Source organism: Xenopus laevis, chromosome 1S (assembly GCF_017654675.1).
Source record: "Xenopus laevis strain J_2021 chromosome 1S, Xenopus_laevis_v10.1, whole genome shotgun sequence".
Classification (NCBI taxonomy): domain Eukaryota; kingdom Metazoa; phylum Chordata; class Amphibia; order Anura; family Pipidae; genus Xenopus; species Xenopus laevis.
Genome location: NC_054372.1, coordinates 83,118,996 through 83,139,034, shown reverse-complemented (window position 1 = coordinate 83,139,034; position 20,039 = coordinate 83,118,996). Strand labels below are relative to the sequence as shown.

General features: G+C 43.4%; 1 protein-coding gene across 1 annotated transcript; it reads right to left on the bottom strand.

Annotated features, from left to right (window-relative positions):
• Positions 1-7,198: 7,198 nt before the first annotated feature.
• On the bottom strand, positions 7,199-17,053 carry eef2.1.S (eukaryotic translation elongation factor 2, gene 1 S homeolog). The gene is made up of 15 exons (XM_018243517.2): positions 16,745-17,053; positions 15,225-15,439; positions 14,709-14,890; positions 13,837-14,048; positions 13,401-13,579; positions 13,211-13,316; positions 11,999-12,112; positions 11,772-11,910; positions 11,454-11,649; positions 10,755-11,013; positions 10,401-10,508; positions 8,917-9,270; positions 8,034-8,216; positions 7,826-7,958; positions 7,199-7,677 (listed from the first exon to the last, which is right to left on the bottom strand). Exons 1-15 carry the CDS (start codon positions 16,745-16,747, stop codon positions 7,484-7,486), a joined length of 2,577 nt encoding a protein of 858 aa, XP_018099006.1. The 5' UTR covers positions 16,748-17,053; the 3' UTR covers positions 7,199-7,483.
• Positions 17,054-20,039: the final 2,986 nt, after the last annotated feature.

Here is a 20,039-nt window from a genome sequence, read left to right as displayed (position 1 = left end):
GCAACAATACCCACTAAAACAAAGAACAACTTTGAACAAAAGTATGAAAAAACGGTATGATAAAATCACCAACAGGTGTGAAAAAACAGTGTCAGAATAGGGAGGGAAGGCCTGTGTCCCCCAATATAGGACAAGAGAAAAAGATTTAACGGTAAGTACAAAAATCTCTCTTTCTCTTGCCTAAATTGGGGGACACAGGCACCATGGGGATGTCCCAAAGCTCCCCTAAGGGTGGGACACTGTATAGCAGGTGACTAGCTAATAACAGCTCTGAGCACCTTCCTCCCAAAGGCAGCGTCGGCTGAGGCATGAGTGTGGAGCCTGTAGAAGCGAGTGAAGGTATGAAGGGACGCCCACGTGGCCGCTTTACAGAGCTGTTCCGCTGAAGCTTGGTGACGGAATGCCCAAGACGTGCTGAGAGAACGCGTAGAGTGAGCCTTCACTTGGAGAGGCGGAGGTTTCCCCTTGACAGCATAAGCCCTGGAGATAATGGCTCGAATCCACTTGGACAATGTCGACTTGGCCGCCTTGTGGCCCCGTTTAGGGCCGTCGGGAATAATGAAGAGGGCGTCCGATTTTCTGACTTCCGCTGTGGCTTTAAGGTAGTAAGAGATGGCTCTTACCATGTCGAGCTTGTTCTCGATGGGACCCTTGGGGTTTGGACACAAGGAGGGGACCACAATGTCCTGATTCAAGTGGAACTCGGATACCACCTTAGGCAAAAAATCCGGCGTGGGTCGGAGAACAACCTTGTCCATATGGATAACCGTGAAGGGAGATCTGCAGGACAAAGCCGCCAGTTCGGAAACTCTCCTAGCGGAGGTGATGGCTAAAAGGAAGGCGACCTTTTCGGATAGAGTAGACAGAGGGATCTGTTCCAATGGTTCGAAGGGTTCCTCCTGCAGGGCGGAAAGCACCAGATTGAGGTCCCACGGAGGCACTGGGCAACGATAAGGTGGAATAATGCGTGTAGCCCCTTGTAAGAAGGTCTTGATGTTGGGGTGCAGTGCCAGTTTTTTTTGTAGAAGTATGGACAGCGCCGACACTTGCACCTTCAGCGAACTCAGGGCTAGACCTTTCGCGAGTCCTTCTTGTAGGAAAGAAAGGGTCTCCCGGGCTCCCGCCTGTTGTGGGTTAAGGTTCCTCTGCTCGCACCAGGAAATGAAAGTCTTCCAGACCCGATGGTAGATCTTAGCTGAGACGGGTTTGCGTGCGCGCAGCATGGTGGGAACTGCCTCTGGAGGGGCTCCTGAGCGCCGTAGAATCAAGGCTTCAAGAGCCACGCCGTTAAAGCCCAGAGATGAGAATTCGGGTGGACAACTGGACCTTGAGTGAGTAGGTCTGCCCGCTGCGGGAGATGGAAGGGTTCGTCTGCCGCTAGGTTTGCGATGTCTGCGAACCAAGACCGTCGGGGCCAGAATGGAGCCACGAGAATGGTGAGAGTTCTTTCCCTCTTTATCTTCTTGAGCACTTTCGGTAGAAGGGCGAGGGGGGGAAAGATGTAAACTCTGGAGAACCGCCATGGAATCACCAGTGCGTCCACCGCGTGGGCCAGGGGGTCCAGGCTTCTGGAGACGAACAGTTGGACCTGTCTGTTGTGCCTGGACGCCATGAGGTCGATCTCTGGTATCCCCCACTTTTCCACTATGAGGCGGAACACCTCGTGGTGTAGGCTCCATTCCCCGTGGTCGATTGTCTCTCTGCTTAGGTAGTCCGCTATCCAATTGTCCACACCGGGGATGTGGACCGCGGAGAGCGCTGGGACGTTGTTTTCTGCCCAACTTAGAATCGATTGGGCTTCCTTGAGGGCCCTGAGACTTCTGGTCCCGCCCTGATGGTTTATGTAGGCCACTGCCGTCACGTTGCCGGACTGGATCCGCACGGGCTTTCCCCGGAGTAACGACGCCGTGTGTTCGAGAGAGTAGCGTATCGCTCTGAGCTCCAGAAGGTTGATGGGTAGCCTCTTTTCCTCCTGGGTCCATAGACCTTGAACAGTGGTGTGGCCGATGACCCCGCCCCACCCCCGGAGACTGGCGTCCGTGGTGAGAACTGTCCAGTGTTGGGGGGGGAAGGATTTTCCGCCCGTTGTGCGATGTGGTTGAAGCCACCAGTGTAGAGAGAGCTGTACCCGACTGGGAATGGCTATCTTGCGATCCAGGTTGCTGCGATCCCTGCGTTGGTGGAGCAGAATGGTGTGTTGGAGAGGTCTGGTGTGAGCCTGCGCATATGGGATGGCCGGAAAGGAGGCGACCATCGTGCCCAGAGTCTGCATGGCTGTCCGAAGAGGTATGGTGTTGGGTCCCATCAGCGACCGAATTCGGCTCTGGAGCGTCATGGCTTTGTCCCGTGGAAGGAAGGCCTTCCCTTGTCTGGAGTCCAGCACGAAACCCAGGTACGCTGTGGATTGGGTCGGGTGGAGGTTCGACTTCTTGAAATGGATCGTCCAGCCCAAGGAGGTGAGTGTCTCTAGCACTAGGGTTGTGTGGCGGAGGGCTACTGGCGCGGAAGGACCTTTGACGAGGAGATCGTCCAAATAAGGAATGACCGTTACACCCTTGAGTCTGAGTTCCTCCAGTGCTGCCGCCATGACCTTTATGAACGTGCGTGGAGCTGATGACAGACCGAAGGGTAGGGCGACGAACTGCCAATGCTGGCCATCCACGTAGAATCTGAGGAAGCCGTGATGAGCTGGGTGGATCGGTATATGGAGATACGCGTCCTTGATGTCGATAACTGTCATGAACTTGTTTTCCTCCATGGATGACAGTACCGACTGTATTGACTCCATTTTGAAATGGCATTTCCGAACGAATGGATTGAGATCCTTGAGATCTAAGACGGGCCGGAGGGAACCGTCCTTCTTGGGAACCATGAAAAGATTTGAATAGTAGCCTCTTCGTTCGGCCCTTGGTGGTACGGGTTGAATGGTTCCCTCTAAGGCGAGGTCTTGTATGACGGAGAGAAATTTGGTTTTGTCGGAGGCCTTGGTCGGCATTCTGGATACAAAAAATCTGTGGGGGGGGCTGGGTGAAGTCGATCAGCATTCCGTGTGACACCACCCGGAGGACCCACTGATCCCGAATCCTGTTGTGCCATACCTCTCGAAAGGACATGAGCCGACCTAAGGGTATCCCGTCGAGAGGGGGCACACCTTCATGCCGTGTGAGACTTGTCTTGAGAGGGCTTGGAGGTAGACTTGGAAGAGGACCAAGCTTGTCTTTGTTTGCCCTGAAAGCGGGAGCGGAAGTTGGACTTGTCAGGTTGCGTCTTAGATCTTTGCCCGTGTCAGAAGGGACGAAAAAAGGGCCTCCGTTTGAAGGGTGGTCTCCTCGGTCGAGATTGAGGAAGAAGGGTGCTCTTGCCCCCTGTTGCCTGAGAGATAATCTTGTCCAATTCAGCCCCGAAGAGGAGTTTTCCTTGGAAGGGTATGCTGACTAGGGAGCGTTTGGATGTTAGGTCAGCGGACCAAGATTTTAACCACAAAAGTCTGCGAGCTGCTACTGACTGAGCGGAAGCTTGCGCAACCATCCGTGCTGCGTCAAGAGCTGCGTCTCCAATGTATGTAGTGGCGTCAGCGATTTGGGAGAGTAAGTTGTCGGTAGAAGGTTCTTCGGATCCGATGTGCTGAGCCACCTGTTCGACCCAGACCTCCATGGCCTTCGCCACCCAGGCTATAGCGAAAATAGGACGGAAGGCGGAACCGGAAGCTGTGAAGGCAGATTTGCAGAAACCCTCGAGACGCTTGTCGATGGGGTCTTTAAATGCGGCCGCGTCAGCGACCGGAATGGTGGTATTCCTAGATAGCCTGGAGACCGGAGGATCTACTGCGGGAGGAGAAGACCAGAGGTCGATGCATTCCTTCGGGAATGGATAAGTCTGGGTGAAGCATTTGGAGAGCTGTACCCTGTGATCAGGGTTTTTCCATTGGGATTTGATAATCTCATCGAGCTGTTCGTATGCTGGGAACAAACATAAGCTCTTCTTGTGCCGTTTGAAAATGTTCTTAGCAGGTTCAATAGAGGCAGTGGAGTCCTCAATGTTTAGTGTGCCGAGTACCGCTTGAATGAGGCCCTCCACCTCCCCTTGGGTTCTGGGGGCGTCTGTGTCAAGATCAGGGAGGTCCTGATCAGAGTCTTCCGCGGAAATGACCAGACCTTCCTCATCAGAGAGACCTTCCTCAGGAGAGTCTGTAGGAGATAGGGCACGACGTTTTGAGGTCCCTGGTCGTGGGTCAACGTGGGCAGGTTGCGATAAACGCTCAAGAACCTTGTCCAGGGTCTCGGGTATGCGGGCCAGATGTTGAATGCCTGCAAGTGAGAGGGATAAGGCCCTAAGTAGATCAGAGTCAGAGCTAGCTGCCGGGGAGGGCGGCAGCGAGTCAGGTTTTCTGCAGGCCCCACACAGTGAATCAGCCGAGGCTGAATTAAATTTTGCTTTACAATTTGAGCAGGCTAAAAAAGAAACCTGTGGGTGGGATTGAGCTGAGGACTTGTTGGTCCTGGGCTCTTCTGCCTTGTTAGCCATAATGCTCCTTCACGGTAGAATAGCATGGAGAATAGATTCCCTAATAGTATCCCTTTAGAAATACGTATGTATTTAGTTCTATATTTATTTATTTATTTAGTTTATTTTTTTTTATTTTTTTTTTTTTTTCGAGGCAGGGGAAAAAGGCTAGGCAATAGGGATGGGGTGGCCTGCAGAGAGAAAAAGGGGAGATATGAAGTGACACATGGTACCCATACTCCCACAGCATACAAGGGCATACATGCACAGAGTAGCAAACAGCAATAACACTCCCCGTGGGCAAGAATAAAATGAGTGACCTGCCTGGAGTGAGAAGCGACACCTTATGCAATGCACCACCGCAGCACCTGTTGTAGTAAGGGTAGGCAGACAGAGATGGGAAAAGGCGTTGCAATCTCTACTGCAGTGACAGTCAGGACGCGCTCCAGAAGGATTCTGCAGAGGGAGAAGAGCGATGAGATAGAGAGAGCGCAGGGTAAGGCAATGTAGGATAGAGAACAGACCTGAGCCCGCGTTGGTATCCAGAGACCATCCGGTAAAGTTATGTGCGACTGGCAGAGGCGCAAGAGAGAGCGCGTGTGAAGGTGTCAGAGCGAGTGCTGGAACGCATATGCGTGTCACGAAGAAACAAAATGGCGCTTAGAGAAGAAAAGCGCGCCAGAAGCCAGGAGGGGGCGGAAATGGAAGGTGGTGGAACGCAGATGCGTGTCACCCAAGGGAAAGGCGGAGAATGGCGTCAGAAACAGAACGCCAAGGTAAAGGGCCCTGTGTGATAGTGGGAACTAAGCTAGGGGCCTAGGAGAGAGTTGTGGGACCCTTGGGAGATAAAATGAAGTAGGTACTCACCTAGGGAAGCCAGCTCAGTTGTGCCCTGTGTAGATAGACCCCTGTGAAGATAAGCACACAGAAAAATATAAACACACATATACATATATATACACACATATATATATATATATATATATATACACACATACATATATATATATATATATATATATATATATATATATATATATATATATATATATATATATATACACACACACACACACACACACCTATGTATGCTAGTATACACCCAGGAGGGTGTATACCGCTGCTGCAGACCTCCGTAGAGCGGGAAGACAGCGCAGGGGTGAGGAGCAAGCCTGCAGACCTCCGGAGAGCGGGAAGGCTGAAGGGTGCAGCTGGAGAGGCTCTTGAATAATTCAGTGGCCCCTGAAAGTGGCAAGATCTTAGGCCTGGGGCCCTGATCCGTGCTCCAGCCACAGAAATCCGTGTCTTCTCCTTCTGAGGACACTAAAAGAAACTGAAGGTAATAGGAGGAGGCAGGGGATGAAGCCCAGGGCAGGAGGAGGAGTCACAGTTTGCAACATAGTGTCCATCTCCAGCTGCAGGATCTTCATCCCCATGGTGCCTGTGTCCCCCAATTTAGGCAAGAGAAAGGTATTTGCCCTGTAGACATTAATATTGGGGAAAGACATTAAGAGCTGAAAGAGCAGGTTTATTATAGTGCAGGTAGCTCTAATCATGACCGCCTGGGTTAAAACCCTTGTGCTGCAACACGTTACCTCAAGTGTCCTCGCCGTGTAGTGACTGCTTCTGCCGCTCCGATGCACACTATGCAAAAAAAAAAAGAGAAAATGGCGGCCGCATGACATCACCTGTGGCACGCGTTCGCCTCACGTTTTGGCGCCTTTCCGGCCGGAAGTGCGCTCTGGCCTCTGCGCTGGAATTTGTGCTCTGTTAAAATTGTGCTCATCGATGCCTGCCAACCGTAAGGTATGGTGCCACAGCATATCAGGCTCTGAGAGTGGTTAGCTGTGCGGAGAGATGGCAATCCCCCTAAGTAGCCTGCCAGACCTGAAGGTTGGTATATGAGGCTAGAGATTAAACTCCATAAGTATATCCTGAGCTAGGATGCCTCCTGCTCATCAGATGGGGTAGTCCTTAGTAAAACAACCTGTAAGAAAAAAAAAATTTACTGTCCGTACCTCCAAGTAGGACAGAAGAAAAAAAAACTGAGGGGAATCAGGAGGGGAGGAGTCAAGTCTATTTTTTTTTCTTCTGTCCTGCCTCCGGAGGTGGATACTTAACCCCTTTGTTGCTGGGGTGACAGGAAAGGCTGTTCTAGAGAAATAAGTTTGACGTGAGCAGTCAGTCCACACCAAACACTACAAAAAGCGATGAGGATGGTGTAGCACTACGTTGTGTGTTGCCTACAAATAAAACTATCTATCCTTTGCACTTCCACCACCCGCATTAGAGACAGTGCCTCCCAGTGTGCTGAAAGTCAGCCTGCTCTATACATGTTGGTTCAGAACGGTCCTCCCCTGCATCTCCAGCCAAAATGCCAAATTTGTTAGTTTGGACGAGCTGTGGACCAGCCCCTCTACTGGTTGCCCTGGTAGAAGCCAATACATTTTTCCCCCCATATTTCTTTGCAAGGTTTTAAGTAGGCTTGCCATTTTTATTCAACTAAACAAAAAAAAAAAACAAAAGTTTGACACAATGTGTTGCACTTTATACTTAAGAGGTTGGTCCCAATTTGGCAGCATACCAAAGCATTTGCGATGTATCTGCAGTAATTGCATAAAACTTGTCAAAGTATGTACAACACATCTACAAGGTCAAATTTTCAACGGTGAAGAAAAAAAAAAAAAATCAGAGATTAATTAAGTTTGTTTAATGGCACCAATAAATCATATGCTTTTATTGCTCTCCAGTCTGCCCCAGTTCTGGTCAACCCTCCAGTCCACATTTCCTTTCCTAGCCATCCAAGCCATGTGTTCAGAGGGCAGAAGCTACCCATCCAGAATAAATAGAAAGTTACGATCATGCCAATGAGAGATTAATATTCAGGGTTCCAACAAATGTTGCAGGGAATGTGGACATCTTTTGGGTAAAGTTCATTTCACCTAATCAATTCTGCTGACAGGAGTAAAGCAATAAGTGTTTACAGCTTGTCAAGGAAGTTATCCAAGGCGGGAACACCCTCTTTCAAGCCCTTCCTCTTCCGGGTCTCTGCCACTACTTGGGAAGGCCTGGTGGTGTTATCGAAAGGATCACCAGGCAGAATTTGCCAGTGGTCAAATACACACTGAGGGAAGGCCTGACCACCAGTGTTCGATCTTAGGTCAGCAGTGAAACCTGGGGAGAATAGTATAAAACAGTGAATTAGTATATATAAAACAGTGAATAAAGTGTGTAATTATGCACAATTTTACAGTGTAAAAATATAGGGTGAGAAGTTTTGCTCTAGTGGTTAGATCCTTAAATACGTAATGCCTGCACTTACCAAATGACTCATTTACAGGGAGATAAGCCTTGACAATGAACATTGGTGTTCCAGCCACCTGGGATTCTTCAAAGACATGACCACGCTTTCTGTTCAAGACCCCATAGATTCCTCCCACTACTTGCTCAGGGCACTACAGGAGGGAACAAACAATTACTACAAGTCTTATTTTTATTTAAGTTTGCTCAATACATTGCACAGCGCTCACCTGAATTTCAACAAGATAGATTGGTTCCATCAAACGTGGTTGAGCAGTCAATGCACAAGCATACAAGACACGTCGTGCAGTTGGAATGATCTGTCCTCCTCCTCTATGGATGGCATCAGCATGAAGTGTTACATCATGGACATCAAAACGAACACCTCTCAAATTTTCTTCACACAAGACACCCTGAGAAAGGAGATTAATTAACACTGAATTTTTATATCCATTACAATATGGGATTGAAGCACTTCACATAAGCCAGCAAATTTTTGGTATTTAATTTTTCCCCATGGACTGTCCTTGAAAGTAGGATCCTACACATTTTATGTTATGTATTGAAAAAGTCAAAACTACAGACCAAGTTTTGTTCAATACTCCGTCACAAAGCAGTTTTATGTTTAAGTGTGGTTCAAAAAAAATTTGTTCAGATTACAAAAGCACAAATGTAAAGGTCTATTGCAGGTGTGCCCAAAAGGTAGATTGGGAGCTACTAGACTTAGCTTTAGATAAGTAGATCTCAAGACAATGTAAACAGCTTGTCTAAATCACCATCCTATTCATGCTTTTTCAGATAATTTATGTTAAGGTTACAAAAGTTAAATAGCAATATAAATTCTCATAAATCAATATGAGTAATATTTTGCATGGAATGCCAAAAATGCTTTTCTGGATGTAGATCATAATGGGACAACATTGCTAAAAGTAGACCTTGCAGTAAAGTATGTGCACTCCCGGTCTATTGTAAACAGTGGTATAAGTTAGCAGTTCACTATTTAAGGAAATTCACCATCAGTAGTGGTAATACTCTGCAGTTACCCAGCCTTTAACAAGATAGATAGTCTGCTCTTAATTGCCACCCAAGGGAGAGAAAAGGCCCTCAACATACCTCCTTTGTAGCCCACTGGAATCCTGCAACAACACTGTCTTTGATTTCATTCAGATATTGAACTCCCTTAGTAACATCTGTAAGTATGTTGGGCCCAGAGCCATCAGGACCAAAGCACCAGATCTTCCTAGCTTCAGTCACATCCCATTCATACTTTTCAGTTAAGTAGCGGGCACGAGCCTTCAACTCCTGGCGAGCAGATACATCACCCTTATCAATGTCTTCAGCAAGACCATCAGGGAAAGGTCGAGCCTTCATAAACAGACGGTTGTGCTTATTAGGAGACTTTGACAGGCACATCTGGTTAGACTCCTCGCTCACAGTCTCACGGTAAGATACAACTGGATCAGATTTCTGAAAAAGAAAAATTACACACGCTGCCTGTGAATGCAAAACAAGTGAACCAAAGTACAGCCTGGCAAAACACCATTAGAAACTTTACCCAGCTAAGCCCATTTATATGTAAGACATTCAAATATAATGTTATTTGTACAGGACTGGCATTGGGACCATGATTAACCCCTTAGAATGCCTTTAATTTTCTATATAAAAGTTCATATCGGTCATTCATGCTATTGTTTATTAAAGTATACTGTACATTTCAAATTATTCATTCTACCTTTTAAATTGTTATTCTTGATCCTGAGCTTTCAGAAAGAACAGTGGAACTTTTCATGCAAGCTATTTTTTCGCCTACTCATTTTAACTGGAGGAGTGACTTGTGTCTCTTTTGGAAGCCATATCTCTCTAGTTGGGGCATGGGAACATTTATAACAATGCAGTTTCAGTGATCTGCTATATTACCTCTCATTGTTCTTTGGATAGGCTCCTGGGGAAAGAAGGGATATCACAGCCCAAAATGCAGCACAGTAGTAAAAAGTGATTCAAATTTATCAGAGCACAAGTCACATGGCTATGGCAAGCTGGAAAATTAGCATGCCTAGCCAAATTTAAAAAAAAAATATATAAAAATGTTTGCACTTTTGAAAAATGGATTTCAATGCAAGATTGTGCTGAAAAAGTAAATAAACTGTGCGTTTTAAAAATTTTCCCATTACATTGGCCAAAATTAAAGGGGTTCTTTGCTGGTGCCGATTGTCAGCACTGGGTGAGCAGTCTTTCCAAACAACTGTCAAATTCCCCATATGGCCAGCATGCTTCCCCCAGATCTTAGCCACCTTAATCCTGGGCCTTTGTGGCATGCCAACTCTGGATTCCATCTCAATGCTTATTTGCTGCGACTATGGATTCATGAAGTAGACCAATTCTTTTCAAGGCACTTGTAAAGTCCCAGTTAGCATATACAGTGCATGTTTCCAGTGAAAAAAATCAGTAGCCCTATTTAAGCTATGCTTTATATTTAGAGTAGATCACTCTTGTTATGTAAAGATCAGTAAAACAAGCTATACAATTCTGTTTAATGTACATTGAATTAAGTGGTGCATTACAGACTAGAGGTAATTTATGCAAAACTTCATTTAAACCTTTATTGGGATGCAGGCATGATCTTCCTCAAGATCCTTCAGACAAATCTCCAAGTGTAGCTCCCCAGCTCCTGCAATGATATGCTCACCAGATTCTTCAATGATGCACTGGACAGGGTTTAAAAAAAAATATAAAAGGTTACCAAAAAATATAACAAGTTATAAGACAAATCATGAAAGGCAGTAATGCCTATAGGCATAGTAATAGTTCCACTAGTGAGGCTACCATGTACTACTTAACTCAAAACAGTAATGCCTATAGGCATAGTAATAGTAGCATTTTCCACTAATGAGGCTACCATGTACTACATAACTCAAAACAGCTACATGTTTTGTCACTCAACTTCTACTCACCTGCACCATGGGGTCTGATTTAGCTAGACGTTTCAGACCCTCAACCAGCTTAGGGAGATCAGCAGGATTCTTTGCTTCCACAGCAACTCTCACAACAGGGCTCACACTAAACTTCATAACACGCATATTATGAGAGTGTTCAAAGGTAGTGATCGTTCCTGTCTTAACCAGGAACTGATCTACTCCAACTAAACCAACAATGTTTCCACATGGCACATCCTCAATAGGTTCCACATATCTTCCCATCATCAGTATGGTCCTAAGAGAAAATAAAAAGTGGATTACTACATTTGTAAAGCCACAGAATATTCTGTGTTTTACACAGGTATGTAACAGAAAAGTTGAAACCGGCATGGATTGTCCAGCCTAAAAGGGCTTACAATCGGTGTATGAAGGGAAGTTTAACATTTTCATACCATATTTGGCACCGATTTGTATGCTTTAAGGGGGGGGGACTGCAGGGTATGGATGTAAAATAAGCTCATATTGGATTTACATCCACTATGCATTTTCCTTCAGTTTATTTCCTATAGGACAGTATACATAGGAGCTCACATAAGTGCCCAAAATTAGGTTACTAGATAAGACTACAAGGGCAGTTAATACCTTCTGAAATGCAACAGCTCAAATGTTAAACATTAACCTCAATTGGTTAGCTGTCTTTCCTCCATTAAAGTGTTAAACAGAAAAGTTACCAACCTCTGAATAGGTTTCAGATAAAGGTCCTCCTTCTTGCCTGGAGTGAAGTTTGGTCCCATAATCCTGACTTTTAGGCCAGTGGAGACACAACCTGAGAAAACTCTTCCAAAGGCATAAAATCTACCTTTGTCAGTGGTGGGCACCATTTTTGAGATGTACATCATTAGAGGGCCTTTGGGGTCACAGTTCTTGATACCTGTTTCAAAGACAAGAGGTTTGTCGGTCTAATAACCAAGTCTTAGGTTGGTGGGTGTTTTAAACTTGGCTTGCTGGAAAAGGTTGCACACTAAACCCATTTATATATTCACACACACTTACCCATTGCAGCTTCATCATCTGGGGGACCCTCATACAACAATTCACAACGGTATTTCTGAGCAGTCACTGGTGAGGGCAAATGGATGGTAATCATCTGCAGAAGAGCCTCTCCAGCTTGGAGCCAACGTCTCATAACAGCCTGAGATTAATTCACTGAATTAACTTATTTTTGCAAGATTTACCACTAAAATTGGCATACATGTTATGCAGTGGACTGGACCAATTACCTTAAGCAATTGTTTTCCCTCTTTGTCCTTGTCCTCACTGTCAAGTTTGATGTCTAGCTTTTCAATCAGTTTGGCAGTTTCTTCTTTCTTGAAATTCATGATTGCATCAAATACCTAAGCAAAAAAGTACAAAAATGTAAAATATAAAAAAATGCCATACCCATTTTACCAAGATTAATGGAGAATGATGCATGGGAATAGTAACTTCTGTGAGATGAAACGAAAGTGAGGGCTTGTGTGCATTCCAGATTACTATGGTCAGGGGTTTATCTTTTACATCACTTTCAAATGTATGAAACAGGAAAAAGTTGAATGCCCTAGTAATGATTTATTTTGTTTAAATGGTAGAAAAGCCCACAGCACTAGTGTTTAAAGTTGTGCTTCAGATCTTTATGCATAGGATTGACAGTTATGGCAAGATAGAGGGGAAGTTGAATTTTCAGAGCATCACCTCAGCGACCAAGGTTCGACTTTACTCTAGTCAAATCTAGAAAATCCATTTCACAACCTTATGTTTTGTACACATTATGAAAAGCTTCCTACATTGCACGACAGCAATTGAAAAAACAAAGATATGAAGGTAAACACACATCTATAGGCCGCTTTATTTTTTTATGATACAAATCTGCATCTGAGGAGACAACTTTCCCTGTACATTGATAATGTTCGGATAACAACCATTACTACAGTGGCTGTGATTGCAGCGAAAATAAAATCTTGAGCTCTGTACTTCAAACCGATCAGATGGGAAAGTGATGGGACAAATTTGGGATAAAGTGCCGTGCGAGCCGGCCCGACCTCGTACCTCCCTTTCCAGGTCACGGGCAACCTTACAAATATCGGTTTCAGAGTTCAACTTATATAGACACGCGTCGCCTGCCCTGACCCTTTCATGAAGTCGTTGGCGGGGCGGCAGAGGTCTATAAAAGGAACCTGGAAGTCATTCTTGGGTGGAGGGAAAAACCCGACCTGCACATCACTAGAAGGGATACAGCTGAAAACATGGTGGTGGCGGCTAACTTCACTTGGGAAGATTTTAAGACATGTGAGAGAAGGGTATTTTTTTTAATGTAGTATTTAGTGAGGGGGTGAGTGAGTTTTCTTTCAAGTTTCATTAAAAAAGGTTTTGTTCTCCTTCAATCTTATTAAGATTCTTTATGGTGGTATGCAACATTATTACAGCTTACCATCCAAAAAGTCTGATAATCATACCTTGAAAATTGGATCCAATATAAGCTGGCAGAAGGTTCTAGGAAGTTTTTTGCCATCAGCATTTGTTGCAGACTTGCTGAACTTTCCATTTGAAGGGTCAAAATACCTGTTAAAAAGAAAGATATCCTCAATAGCTGGCGATTGTTTTAGAGAATTCTTTAGGATACTTTTAGACAGAAAGACAAATTACCTATCACCCCACAGCTTCTTCATCATGTCCTCCACTTTTTTGGCCCGTTCTGCTGGAGCTAACTGACCTTCCCCCTTTGCTGCGAATTTAGTAACATACATCTCAGCAAACTGCTTCAATGTGAAAGCCCAGCCATGCAGCCCAGAGCCAAAACCAACTGTGCCAAGAACAGGGTCAATCTATGAAGAGAGCAAACATTTATAGATAAGAGACCATATATTTGAGACTTTTGTAGCAGCTACTACTTTTGAAAAACGGGATAAAATGTAGACACACATCAATTTAACTTGCGATTACAGCCAGGTTTAAGTATAAATATTGCGTTTTGTCCAGAGCTCCCCTGTGGCAAGAACACATTACAACACAATGCGCAAAAAAAAAAAAAGCCCATGAGTAAAAGCCCTTCCAATGTCCCATGATTGATATGTACACTCACCATGATATTTCCCATGGGCCCGCTCTCCCCTTCACCATAGGTGGAAATAATCACATTAACATTCTCAACAATGCGCTGAAAAGTTTGATAGAGCTCCTCTGGTTCCAACTGCAGCTCCAAAAGAGCACGATCCATCTTGTTCATCATCAACACAGGGCGGATACGCTCTGCAATGGCTTGACGAAGCACTGTTTCAGTCTGCACACAGACGCCTGTTAAGAATGTTTTTTTAATAAAATGTCAATACAAAATGTATTTATACTGCAATCACACAATCAAGGGATTACATCAATGGCTGAAAAGTCTAATGAGAGCCCTCAGTGTCATGCTCTTCTTCATTTAGCCTAAAATTTGGATTTTTAACATTTTAAAGCAGTGATCCCCAACCAGTAGCTCGTGAGCAACATGTTGCTCTCCAACCCCTTGGATGTTGCTCTCAGTGGCCTCAAGGCAGGTGTTTATTTTTGAATTCCAGGCTTGGAGACAAGTTTTGGTTGTGTAAAAACCAGATGTACTGCCAAACAGAGCCTCAAAATAGGTTGGCAATCCACATAGGGGCTACCAAATGGACACTCACAGCACGTATTTGGCACTCCAAGAACATTTTTCATGCTTGTGTTGCTCCCCAACTCCTTTTACTTCTGAATGTTGCTCATTGTTTCAAAAGATTGGGGACCCCTGTTTTAAAGTATACTGTAGCCTTAGGAAGATGCTGCATATGACAATTAACTAGAGGCACATACATGGTTTCAACACAAGAACCTCGGTTAGACAATACATACTGCAGCAACGCAAGGATTTTAGCGGGTTTCATGATTTTTAAGCACATTCCCTTGAGTAGGTTTAAGTGTGTTTGCAGACCGACTCCTTACCAGAAACACAGTCCACTACAACCAAGGCACCATCTGTGACACGAAGAGCAGCAGTCACTTCAGAGGAAAAGTCCACATGGCCAGGGGAATCAATCAAGTTTATAAGAAAGCCAGAACCATCTTTGCTTTGCTTAATAAAAGCCAAGTCGTTCTCAGAAAGCTCGTAGAATAGGGAGATGGCACTGAAAACCACAAAATTCAGCATGAAGATCTTTATAAGCAAGGTTCCATTTTAAATAATTTGTGTATTACCCATCTGGTCAGTGTTTCCTAAAATTACATCGCCCCCTAACTTGTGTTTCTCATTTATAATAAATACTTTACATTTTCACTAACACTGTAGCAGTATGCCAGCAACAGCTGCAGTGAAATTCTGGTGTATCACCGCTGCCCACAAGCTTATCATTTTGAAGCCTATCCACTGGGTACCCAAGTTGCAAGTTATGAAAACTGGTATATTTAATAGCAGTTAAGCTATGATTATATAGCTGAGAAACTTTACATATATAAACTCACGTTGATTTGATGGTGATACATCTCTCCTGTTCATCTTTTCTGGTGTCCGTAAAACGAGTCTCACCAGCCCTGGCAGAAGCAATGATACCAGCCTTGCACACCAGAGAGTCAGTCAAAGTAGATTTGCCGTGGTCCACATGGGCAATAACTGACATGTTACGAATGTTCGCCTTCTTGTCCATGATGGAACGTATCTGGTCTACCGTGAAGTTCACCTGCAAAAATAAGAGTGAATAAGCTCAACAGGAAACTGGTTACACATCCAATACACTTATTTTAAAAGGAGCAGCTATGTCTGAAGTAAGCAAGGGAATATGTAAACATAAGCCATTTTAAGGTTAGTTGGGACCCTAAAAAACAAGTTTTTTTACATATATGCACTTCTAGTTAAATTGCTATATAATATTCTCAAATACATGACAAAGGGGACACAGCAGCAATAGACAGACAGGTGTATTTTAAGAGCTTTCAGTGCTTTAAAACCCTGCAAAGTCTGGAGCTCTGTTGCAGGCATAGGCCAAATAACCAAGATGGTCATATGCAGCCCTATGGCCTAGATAGACTTGCATGTTTTAGGATACAGGCTTTTGGAAAGTAATTTTCTATTTTAGTTCAAAAATAATGAATTTGTCATCTACGAGCAATTTCTATAAATTATAGTGAAACCCTTTTCTTGGTTACATAGGATTTAAAATAGGCCCACTCATGTTCCTCTGCGAATACTCTGACCCTTCCGGTTCTGTACTGTTGAAAATATTTATATACTATTTACACTGTCATGTATTTAGGAAGCTACCTCCAAGTTTGGGTGTATTAATGTGTAATTTTAAAACTGCCCTTTATTATATAGCAAAGATAATTCAGTGTCTCTAGTTCTATGCAATTTTCCTGTGTATTGGTAGGATGTAACTTGTTACCATATAAAGTTTAAAATTTTCAGTAACCATTCAAGATATCCAAATTTCTACGCCAATTGTTTTTCAAAAAAAGAGCTGCATATCAGCTCTCATTTTTTATACTATAATTACCATAATGGCATATATCAACTGACAGGACCATAATATTGGGATTACGCAACAATTTCTCGACACATCAGGAGGGCAAAAAAAATGATAACTCATGCTGTGGGCTGTCGCAGCATCATACTGCCAGCACCCAATAAGCGATGACTGCGAGAGAAGCATATGTTGGCTATGGCAACTCAGAACGAACGGTTCTAAAGATACTGCCTTATGTTTAAGAGAAACAAGTTGCTAGAGGCAGTGTGAATTCTAATTATCGCGCTACGAGCACATACAACTTTGCGACAAACAGGTCTACAATTCGCACTACACTCCCGAATTTAGCTTTACATCACGCAACAAAGACTGCCATTTTGTAGGCCCGAGAATGGATAAAAAAAAATAAAGAAAAAAAAAAAGATAGAATCCCCGAAGCCCGCGCCACATAAAAACAGACCGAAGTCCGAGAAGGCTTATGTAAAAATAGCAACTGACTTAATGTCACCAGTTCCCGCTTACCATTGTGGCAGATGGCGATGGATTCTCTTCACGGGACTGGCTTAGGCCGATGCGGACTGACTGCCTCACAGCAGACAAACAGGCGGAAGAGACCGCTGACGTCAACAGCTCGTTATATATAGGGGCAATGGCGGCATGGGTCAGCTGATCGAAAAAAGGGGCAGGACCGATGAGCGTCAGGAAGTAGTTCGAAAAAGAAGAAGGGCGAGGTTGCCTACAGTGTTGTGTAGGGGGTGTTGAGTTACAAGCCGTATAAGTCAAAAACCTAAAAAACAAACATGTATTTTTGCGATGTGAATTGAGAGCAAAGAGTTGTACCTAATAAACATACGAAATACGGCTTCCGTATTTTCTCTTTATAAAATCCGCAGTCACGAATGGCTGAAACACGTGGTACTTTTTGCAGGATGTTCGTGTATAGTCATACAAGTACGTATTACAGATGCAGCATACCTCCCAACTGTCCCTTTTTCGGAGGGACAGTCCCTCTTTTGACTGCTCAACCCGCAGTCCCTCATTTGTACTAGAAAGTCCCTCTTTTCTCTTCACTGAACAGCCAGAAAAAGAAACAAAGTTTCTCACTTAAGAGAGCCCAGAACAGCCAGCAGGTGCAAATAAGATACTTTGTAACAATTTTGAGACACAAAAACACAGTTTAGATAAGGAGAAATATTTTCAAACTTTCATAACCTGCCAAATTTTGTAAAACAAACATGGTAATTAGGGGGTGTGGCCACAGAAAGTGGTGCGGTCAAAAAAATTGCTGCGCTACATGCGGGGAAAAATTTTTTGTCCCTCTTTTTACTTCGAAAATGTTGGGAGGTATGGTTACAATGTCTAAACAATGGAACATGTTAAGATCTGGTTTACAAACTATATGAAATATTTGCTACAGCTGTTGGAAGGGAATGTTGCCTGTTGAGTTTTCGTTCAGCAACATTATTTATTTCATGACTTATATAATCGAAATAAATAACTGATAAAGGTGCATGAAAAAAAACATGATTTTATCAGATTACATACAGTATTACATTACAGCACGAACAATCAGATTTTATAGCATTTCATAAATTTCTGTTATCCAGAATGCTTGACTTTCCAGATATTTTCATAATGTTGGATCTTCAAACCTTAAGTGATACTGACACTAAAATTTATATTTCAAAATATTAATCTACATGAAAAGTTACCTATAGGTCATGTTGATCATTTTTCTCTGATAGCTCTGCTTTCGTAAGTAATTGTTACCTGAAGTTCCTAAACGTGACTGTTTTGCCAACCAGACTGTCCCTTCTCAACCTGTCAGTTAGAGTTGCTAATGCTAATGGACTGCTGCTGCACAAATATGGCAGCCTTCTCATAGGGAGAAAAGGTGGTAAGAAAGGTAACGTAAAAGCATTAGGCAGATACTTTTATGGCAAAATTATAAATAGCCAGGCCTGGATTTGTTGCGAGGCCACAAAGGCCCTGGCCTAGGGCGGCAGAATTTGAGGGGTGGGATGCAGCCCAGCCGCATCAAAATAAGATATTGGCACTGGAGATGCATGTCAGTATCCAGTGCTGTGCCTAACTGAGAGGCCTGAGAGTGCCGCACGCACACAGATGAAGGGGACATCACCTGGGGAGAGCAACGCACGCAGACAAAGGGGACGTCACCTGGGGAGGGAGTGGGACTGTGCCTGGCAGTGGGGAGGGGAACCGGAAGGGGAGGGTGCGAACAGCAGCGCTGGCCTAGGAGCGTCCAGTTTGTAAGTCCGGGCCTGTAAATAGCATTCAAAGATAATGTTAAGCACAAAACAAAAACTGTGGTATCGTCTTAGCCAGTAGCAAAAATATCAAATAAAAAACAAACTAATACAAAAAGTATTGTAGAAATTATACCTATATTGGCTAACATTTCAAGCTTTCGGAGCACCAAGGCCCTTTCGTCAGGTAAAATACAAATGAAAGCTAGAAAGGCACAGCATATATACTGTTAGATCAGTGAAAGGTATTCATGGGCAATAAATCAGGAAGTTACAGATAGATAGAGATCAATTTTAGAGATAATACAATGAATTCGGATAGGTTGTAAATAGTCCAGGAGTCTGGATTCAGTTAGGTCACATAGGGGCAGATTTATCAAAGGTCGAAGTGAATTTTCAAATGAAAAAAAAAATCTAGTTTCGAGCTATTTTTTGTGTACTAGGGAATAGTCCAAATTTGATTTGGATTTGAAAAAAATTCTAAAAGTCGAATATCTAAATTTATCATGTACTGTCTCTTTAAAAATTCAACTTTGTACCATTCGCCATCTAAAACCTGTCGAATTGTTGTTGTAGCCTATGGGGGACGTCCTAGAACCTATCTGGAATCAATTGGTGGACTTTGAAAATCAAAGTTTTTTTGGGGAAAAATCGAATGCGCTATTCCTTCGATTCGTATGATTCGAATTCGGCTGAATATGGACCTATTCGATCGAAAATAGACCTATTCTCCCAAAAAAAACTTCAACTTAATTTCGGTTGGTCTTTTTGAATTCGAATTTCAAAATATTTTCAATTCGAAATTCAACCTTTGATAAATATGCCCCATAGTGTGGCGTGAAACCTGACCCTAAATTAAGGCCCTGTCTTAATGTGTTAAATAACTCCAAACATTTGAATTCATACATTTTCCTTTCCCCTTCAGTTTTAAAGTTCCCTTTTACAATTAAGACCTGCATGTCCTGAAGACTGTGATTTTGGCTGCAGAAGTGTTGCCCCACTGGTGTATCACATGATAATGTTATGATAGATATTAAAAAAAGCTTATTCTTTGGTGTGAGTATCTCTTTTAAGTCTACTAGAAAATCATGTAAAGATTAAATAAACCAAATAGACTAGTTTTGTTTCCAATAAAGATTAATTTTATCTTGATTTGGATCTAGTACAATGTACTGTTTGATTATTACAGAGAAAAGGGAAATCATTTTTTAAAATTTTGAATATTTGGATAAAATCGGATCTTTGGGAAATGGCCTTTCCGTAATTTGCATCTTTCTAGATAACGAATTCCCAAATAATGTATCCCATACCTGTACTGTCTTGTACAGTTGTATGAATAAGACTTTGTGGGACAGTAATGTTTGTTTATAAAACTATCTTGTTTGCAGTTTCTAAAATGCAAACTCATTGGTATAAGTATGCTTACCACTGGGCTGATATGAGTAGAAAATTAAGAAGCTGTAAGCAAAATAAAAGAAATATGAAGACTAGCATAGTTTTCCCAGAAATGTTAGCACTGTCTTTGTGGTATGTTATAAATTGGGAAGAAA

Bases quoted from the DNA above. Each gene is read 5' to 3' on its own strand.
- eef2.1.S (XM_018243517.2), bottom strand. The intron at 13,317-13,400 runs GTAATTTGTCTT...TCTTTTTAACAG, and splicing joins AAGAAGCTGTGGGGTGATAG to GTATTTTGACCCTTCAAATG. The intron at 12,113-13,210 runs GTATGATTATCA...TTTTTTGCTTAG, and splicing joins TATTGGATCCAATTTTCAAG to GTATTTGATGCAATCATGAA.